The sequence below is a fragment of the Oxyura jamaicensis genome, chromosome 2 (genome assembly GCF_011077185.1).
Source record: "Oxyura jamaicensis isolate SHBP4307 breed ruddy duck chromosome 2, BPBGC_Ojam_1.0, whole genome shotgun sequence".
In the NCBI taxonomy this organism is placed as follows: domain Eukaryota; kingdom Metazoa; phylum Chordata; class Aves; order Anseriformes; family Anatidae; genus Oxyura; species Oxyura jamaicensis.
Genome location: NC_048894.1, coordinates 21,212,323 through 21,220,680, shown reverse-complemented (window position 1 = coordinate 21,220,680; position 8,358 = coordinate 21,212,323). Strand labels below are relative to the sequence as shown.

The following is an 8,358-nucleotide window of genomic DNA, read 5'->3' as shown; positions in this document are numbered from 1 at the left end:
TCTTATTTTGGCTTCCATAGTTCATGAAAGACCTCAGAGTGCTGTTAATAGAATATTGGGGAAATTATCCCAAAGCAGCCCCTCCTGAAAATAAGGGGACTGAGATTTTTCAAAGGCCATATTTGAGAATACAAAAAACATTGCAAGCCTACGCCAGGAATGAGTGCCTTTTCTCTTCCCTACCCTCTACATGTTTCTGATTCTTTTACATGCCACAAAGGAGTTTTTTTCAAAATAAACACCAGAATTTGTCAGTGTCTGAACAGTGCGTACCACAGTACGTGCAAGCTGTCATAGACTAGATGGGTGACAAATAAGGGAGAATTCCTAATCAGTTTAGTTTTCCTCTCTAGCAATAATTGAAAAGCCACCATTTTCCGGTGGCAGATTTTTTTCCCCTTTGTAAATTTGTGGTTTCTTTTCACCAATTGTTGCTGTCAGTTTGGGGACGTTGCTTCTGCTTATGTCAAGATTGGAGCAAAGGAAGGGACAGGTGCTTCCTGTAGTACACAGTCTTCTTCTGCAGCCTGTCTTTATGGAACTGCAGAAATAGGAAATTTGGTTCTTTCTGATTCCAAAGTCATAGTTACTTGATATGCATAGTTTTCTCAGCCAATTTTTCACAGTATTGCATTGCACTCTTTTTTTTTTTTTTTTAATAATTTATAGATTCATACAAGTCTTTTCCTATTTTTTTTTTCTTTCTTTTTAAATGTTTCCAGTAGAGAGACATTCATGTCACCTACTTCCCCAGAACAATGTGAATTGCAAGGTATGTTTCCGAAACTCTTCACTAAAATGTGACTTCTTAGAACTAATACATCCATGGAAAACAAAACTCTTTATTATAGTAGAGAAATTAGCTTAGAAAGCAAAGTTTCATCATTACAGTCAAAAGAATCATTACTTCAAAGTTACGTACATGACACGATCCAGTTCCTCATTTGCAGACCCGAACTTCCCTGTATCCGTCAAGTCGGAAAAGCTGAAAAGGATTTGTTAATCTGGATCAGTGCAGAAGGGTTTTCTTACAAGGCACAAGTGTGGGCTTCTGCATCACTTTGAGGTGAAGGGGAGAAAGGAATGAAACACCTGGCAATGGCTGTCCGCCTGCTCCTGGCTTTTTTCTTTTCCTTTAGTACAGCTCTTCAAGTGCCCGGTAAGTCTTTGTCCTCTGCAGAGCATGGAGGTTTGCAAGTGTGCTTTCTTGTGCTTTCCTGACATCCTTCTTTATGGAGAGTACAGCTTAGATCTGTTTCCAGGATGTGATTTGGAACAGTTTCATTCAGCTCCTAAATCCGGTGTTATAGGCACTCTGTTTCCTTAATCTAGTTTTCAGGGAGATGTATGATGAAAGAAACATGCCAACAGATGCGGGCATAGACCAGGCAGTGCTGAGTCTTGAAAATCTGCCAGGTGAATGGGGACATAGCTGACCTGAAATTACTCGATCGGAGGGTAAATCAGCTCAGAGGTACAAGGCAGCATCCTCTCAGCAGGCACAGGACTGATGTGTGCAGTGACCTGGTGCTTGTGCATAAGCAGCAGCACCGACCTAACCCACTTAGGGGAGAATTTCCTCTGTGCAAGTTTTAGGTCAAGACTGAGCTGGCTCTAACCTGTCCCCTGCTAACCTGAAGCTCTACTGAAGAAGGAGAGCTGTGCCAGGGGAAATGCCATCTGGTTGTTCTGGCCTTCAGCCCTTCATAGGAATGTCACCAAGGCTGTTTGATGGCTCTCTGGCAGCCCCGGAATGCTGGCGTTATGAAGCCCCATTTAACTAACTCACTCGTGGCAGGAAAGCTTGGGTGGCAGTAAAGCTCAATGGTACAGCAGAGCAAGCTGGATGATGCTGTCACTGGGAGGGGAGCTGAGGGTAAGGCCAGCAGCAAAAATATTCAAGGTTTGGTGCAGACTGAAATTTTACCCTGTTTTTGCAGTTGGTCTTTGGAAACAAAGCTGTGCAGTGCAGCACTTCACATTTCTATTTACATTGCAGCTATTAATGGCACTTAGGACGCGTGGCTTAGCTGTGCTCAGGACTGAAGTGATGATGCTGCAAGTTGTGGTTTCCCTCCTGAGACATGCACAGGCTGAACTCCATGAAGAAATGATTTTTGCACTGTTGCCAAAAATTTCCCAAATAATTAGCTAAAAATCAAAAACACTGCACTTTTTTGATGATCTGTAAATCATGATGTCATTCTGGGTCAAATATAAAAATGGTTGAATCTTGAGTAAAACTTTTTAATAGCACTAAAGCAAAAAGCTTTTTTACTTGCAAAATTAAAACGTATCCAATTGTGTGGTCGTGAAAGTTTGAAACTTTAATTTTTTTTAAATGGAAAATAACTGATGACATTTTTGATTAGCATTTTGAGAACAATGTGCTTTAAGGAAGGATGTGAAGATGAAAAAAATTATCTTGAAAGTGCTATATTTCCAGCTTCTGTATTGTGTGTATCTTAGGAATATTCTGATGAATGGCCTTCATACTGCTGATGAAACTTCCTGGATTTCTTTCTCTGTTGACGCTGAATATTCATTTTTTTTTTGTTGTAGCAAGCTGTCAAGTAACAAGTAACTGACCTATCTCCCACTGCATCTCTCCTCAAATATTTGCATTCTGATTTTGCTTTATAGATAGTGGAAAATTTCTAATCTATAATGAAGACAGCAAGCTCTGTGCCCAAGCTCAGAACACTAGCTCGGTCATAACGGCCACTTGTGATGAGCACAACGAGTTCCAGCAGTTCCGGTGGATCTCTGCCATGCAGCTGCTCAGCATGGGGATGAAGCTGTGCCTGGGAGCACTTGCCAAGGATGACGAGGTTGCCGTCACATTGGAAACCTGCAACAGGACGAATGAGCTTCAGCAGTGGGGATGTAGAAATGAAACCCTTGCAATTAAAGGCACTGATTTATTTCTCAACTATGGCAAAGGGAAGGGGAAGAAAATCAGGCTGTCCAAAGGAACAGGCAAAGGGAGCAGGTGGAAAATCCATGGAACCGCAAACGCTGTGTGCTCCCAGCACTACGAGGGTGAGTACTGAAATTTAATCTCTATTTCTAGGTAACTTAGCTACTCCTATTAAAAAAAAAAAAAAAACACAAACAAACAAACAAAAAACATTCCATCACCTGTTTGCCATGCAGTCATCCTTATGGTACAGCAACATCAGTAACAGAGATGACTACAGAGAGTAGCAATGCAATGCAAACAGGATGGTATACTTTTCTGCTCACCTCAGAAAGTGTGTTTCTGTCAAACAAAGAATAAAATGGCAAAGGCCTGTGATGAAATCAAAAGGCAGAATGGGAATTCTTTGTATAGCATCACTGGGGTGGGGGGGGGGAGGAATCTTTGACTTTCAGAATCAGTCTGATCCTTTTGTGGAAGAAATGGTGAATTCTGTTATATTTAAATGTTTATTGTTGTTCTGATTTGTTTTGACCATGTGTTGTCATTAAGAAGTTAATCTCTGATTAACATAGTTGTGATCCACTGCTGACAGTGTTTACTTGGTGTTTCTGTCCCAGCAAGAAGAAAAAGTAGAAGAAAGCAAAAAGGAAAGGCAGTATTTTACTGTTTTAGAGTGCAGTAAGCCCTAACACCTAGATAAGGGAACACTGGAGAGTTTGATCTCCTTTTCCTGCATTATTACCCCTCTTGGGTTACACAGACCTGGCATCCAGGTTCAAGTGTCCAGGTCCAACCTCCTTTCTACCATGACACTGGTATGGTGGGAGGTTAAATAGGAAGGGATCATTTTTTTCCTCTGCCCTACGACAATTCTACCTGGAATGAATTTTATCATTATTTTGTTCAGACATCAAGAAGCTACCCTGAGTAGAGATAGGATTGTCATTTTCCAGCAGTCACTTCTGAATTTAAAATATACCTTCCTCTGATGTAGAACAATAAAAAACATACTAATACCTCCTTTCCAAGCCTCTTCAAATATACAGGGAAAAAAAAAAGAAAAGATTCTAAGCTTCATCTGAGGACAGAAATATGTGTGTGATGGGAGAAGCTGAGTCATGAGCAGTACTGAAACAGCAGGCCAGATAGAAATGAAATGTTTGACAGAAATTTGTCTGAAGGCCAAATCAGGGCTGTATGAGAGTTAATTTTGAATACTTTGCCTCAACCATACCTAATTGGCATAGAAGCCTTGGAAAACTTTGTGGTAATGAAGTACTGACCTGCTTTCTCCACATCAGCTGTTATACAACGCAGCAGTGTCCATGGAGAGTTGCCTACGAGCACACACTGGTCAACACCAGATACAAACTGACTGCTTTTGATCTGTGTTTCTCTCCACAGATATGTATACACTGGGAGGAAATACTTTTGGTGCTCCTTGTGTGTTCCCTTTCAAGTTCAATGGTAAATGGTACGCAGAGTGCATCGCTCAGAGTGGTGACGCAGACTCTCTCTGGTGTGCAACTTCTTCAGATTTTGATAAAGACCAACGTTTTGGATATTGCCCATTAAAAGGTAATTTATTCAGAAAGATTTCAAGAAAGGCATTCAGTAAAATTTTCATCATCTCTCACGGTCAAAATCTACTCAGGATGTGGCAGCGGCATTGGACAGCAAGCCCAGTTCTGGCTAGCCTAGTTCACTAGTGAGTGGTGCGATACCTGGGATGCCTGCTCTGCCCTCTCACTGCTTCTGCAGCTGAGGAGAGGGCTTACTCTGTCTCCCAAGCCTGGCAGATGTGGAGAGTATTGAGAGGGTGGTGACTGGGACTGATAGAAAAAGGAAGAGAAACCCCTTAGGACTGGATGAGAAGAAACTCAGAGCAAATGAAAGGCAGAAATAAGTGCAAAGGATGAGGCAGATTGTATATGAGGCAAGAGGGGTTCTGAGGTAAATGGATTTGTAGACCAAGATTTTCTGTATGGGGAATAGGGAATAGATCGGTGAGTGGGTTAATGTGGGCTGAACTATGAGAGACGTAGATGAGATATAAATGGAAGGGGACAGGATGAATGGAGAAAAATGAGAATTGTAAGGAGAAATAATTCATTATGTTATTGATGTATTATTATTATTGAATAGATAAAGCACGTACAAGGTGCAAAACCTACCTACCAACAGTTACACTGTTTTAGTCTGCAATATATATATATATATGTATTAGCAAGTATGATTATCTTGTCAAATTGCTTTTTCATATTTATAGACACCATCCACAAAGACTTCTGGAAAACAAATCCTTTGACAGGAACCTACTATCAGATAAACACAAACTCACTGCTGACATGGCACCAAGCAAAGAAAAGCTGCCAGCAGCAGAATGCAGAATTATTAAGTGTCACGGACCTTCATGAAGAAATGTTTTTATTAGGTAAAGGAAAAAAAAAAGTCATTAACATTTTGATGCATGTGTTTAAAATGAGCTTTAACTTGGACACATATATTCACCCTGTAAAAACAGGTCCAAGTGACAAGTTTTATTTGATAACTTATCAGAGGCATTTAATAACTTCATTTCTTTTGGACACATAGGGCTCACTAATGATCTGGGTTTCAATGCCAAACTCTGGACTGGTCTTGTCAACAGACTTAATGGTGGCTGGGAATGGACTGGGGGTAGTCCTTTCAGATATCTAAACTGGGCTCCAGGTGAGTGTGCGTATTTGAAATGATGATCGGTACTTGGGCCAAAATTCTCTTCTCTTCCCTGAATTCCTGTTATCTAATTAGTTTGGTTTCACAAAATTTTCACAGGTTACAAAATATTATGATAGAACTAGGGTATTACAGTAATAGAGGTCACACCTGAGATGGATTATCATTAATTCTGAATTTCCCAGAAAAAGCAGATGGCTCATCTAAAAATAAAAATAAAATAATAATAAAAAATCATCACCAAGTATTTACACCTCATTCGATGCTTGATTTTCCACCTACAGGTCTCTCATCACAATTATTATTCAAACAAAACAAAAAAATCATGAAAAATGATATAAAGAAAATTTAAGAAGAGAGAAAATATTAAGATAAACATTGCATAAAATATACTTTGTTTTTCTCATGTATTGATTATGACATTTATGTGATAAACTTTGCTGTCTTAATGTTTCCACTATATTTCTTAGGATCTATTTCACCATTGTGCATGTTGTCACATTATATATTTTCATAGTAGCAGTTGTGGCTAGAGGAAAATCCAAAGGGCAAGCACTCACATGGAATTAAATATGCATTTTATATCTAGTGTTTAACAGCACAGGACAATGAGTTTTAGCAATACTACCATCCAATAGGGAATTGTGCCTTAGCTGAGCTTTTATAGAGTGTTTTTCTGTATGCTGAAGTATTTCAAAAACACTGAATTTCTGCTTAAACTGTGCATGTGATAGGAGGGGTAAGTGTCATTAGTACTGGCTCATTTGTGCCCTTTCATCACGTCTCTTGGGAATTATCACTCTGAAAAATAATACACCAGGGGCTTTGTGGCTGTGAAATATTTGCACGTTCCCTCCTGTGGTAAGATGAATATTTTCAGCATTAACAGATGGATTCTCTGTATGTCATGCCTCTTTCCTAAAGGAAATCCCTCTGTGGAACCTATAAAAATGTGTGGGACATTCCAAGGCAGGAATGGCAAATGGGAAAACCTGGCATGTGATCAGAAACTGGGATATATTTGCCAAAAGAGAAACTCCACCGTGGATTCCTCCACTATTGCCTCAGGTATGATGAACAACAAAGAAGTCTATTTTTATATGAGTGAGAAATACTGGACAGGTGCCATGTGTGAAATGACATGGTCAAAATTGTTGCACTTGCTGACCTGGGAGGACGTTCATTGTCCAGTTCATTTTAAAGATGATGTCTAAATGTTGTTCAACCAAAGATCATTTTGAAAAGATCCCAGGTTACCAAAGAAGGTAGGATTACACATTTAGTCATGTGATACAGATGGCAAAATACTGCTGAATATGGTGTGCTCTGCAAAACACACTAATGACATGTCTTGCAAAAAGGTGTGAACCAGAGTTCATGCTCCCTCTGCCCTTTCTGACCATTCCTGCTCTGTTCCAAAAAGAAAAAGTCAGAACTTGGGGCTGGAATTGAATTCCCTCTTCACCTGAGGCAAGGTAGTCTTATCTATGGGAAGAGAATGGTTAGCAGTTACTTCACCTGGGGATTCCCAGCAAGCTACTAGCTCTACCATAATTCCCTCGACAGTACATACAATAGTATATAAGCTTAATCACTGGCTTGGGGGATGAATGGCACATCATCCTATATACTATGGCTGCATCCAGACAGCTTTCTGACCCGTGCTCACCTCCAGACCATGTCAGGATGTTGTCTAGGGGAACACAAGCTTGCACGTATCAAAAATGTGTCTGGGGACTGTGATTAAAATTGAACAATGTGGCTGATCACTTGGTGGGTGCATATCCCACCCTCTTCAATATACGATGTAGATGTAGACAATGTGAACCTTCAAGGAAGTGGAAGGTGCTTGATGACACTAAATTCACACCAAGACATACCTTCTGAAGGAAGTGCACTGCATTTGTGTGCAGCTGGCATTTCTAACATGTCTGGTAAAACAAGAACATGTCTGGGCCTTCTTGTATACGGTTTGGGCTGTGCAGGAGTTTGAAGTGGCTTCCAAGCGCTTGGTTTTTCCATAGAAGAACAGAAAATCTTCACAATTCACCAAGACAGAGTTTCCGTGTAGGAAAAGAGGCCTCATGCTGGAAAACATGGCTGTGCCCAGTGCAGCATGGATTTAACATAGAGTTGTACCCTGCAAGTTTCTGTGCCAAATTAATTAGTATTAATTTCATTTTGTAGAAAGAGATTTTGGGTAGCTCCCAACACAATATTGTTCTGATGGAAAAAACTGTTTTGCATTCTTTGTGATCCTCCCAGCTTTGTTTGTCTTCTTTACCAGTACGTACTCCAATATCTCAAAAAGATGTCAGTTCAGGTAATTTTCTTTTTGATTGACAGAAATCACTGAGCACAGCTGCTCACTAATTGTTTGAAATATTTTTTTTAGGTGACATAAAGCCTGTTAAGTGCCCCAGAGAATGGGTAGCCTATGTAGGTCATTGCTATAGAATTTACAGAACACCCAAAATATGGAAACAAGCCCAGTCATCTTGCAGAAAAGAAGATGGAGACCTGACGAGTATTCATAATATTGAGGAGTACAGTTTTATAGTGTCTCAGCTTGGGTACAGTAAGTATTCCTACAGATTTTTTTTTTTATTATTATATTTAAATCCGAAATTATACTGTTTCCACTACTCATTTAATCATGTATTCATGATCTTACTTTTTCTTTTTCTTTTTTCTTTTTTCTTTTTTCTTTTTTCTTT

The 8,358-nt window shown here is 39.7% G+C and overlaps 1 protein-coding gene across 1 annotated transcript in view; it reads left to right on the top strand.

Annotated features, from left to right (window-relative positions):
- Positions 1–958: 958 nt before the first annotated feature.
- LOC118161493 (macrophage mannose receptor 1-like) overlaps positions 959–8,358 on the top strand; it is a 37,247-nt gene continuing 29,847 nt past the window's right edge. The window contains exons 1-7 of the mRNA XM_035316922.1: positions 959–1,159; positions 2,644–3,042; positions 4,328–4,501; positions 5,193–5,357; positions 5,519–5,635; positions 6,566–6,709; positions 8,037–8,219. Of these exons, the coding sequence (XP_035172813.1) occupies positions 1,084–1,159; positions 2,644–3,042; positions 4,328–4,501; positions 5,193–5,357; positions 5,519–5,635; positions 6,566–6,709; positions 8,037–8,219 (1,258 nt within the window). The 5' untranslated portion in view covers positions 959–1,083. The remainder of the gene's footprint in view (positions 1,160–2,643; positions 3,043–4,327; positions 4,502–5,192; positions 5,358–5,518; positions 5,636–6,565; positions 6,710–8,036; positions 8,220–8,358) is intronic.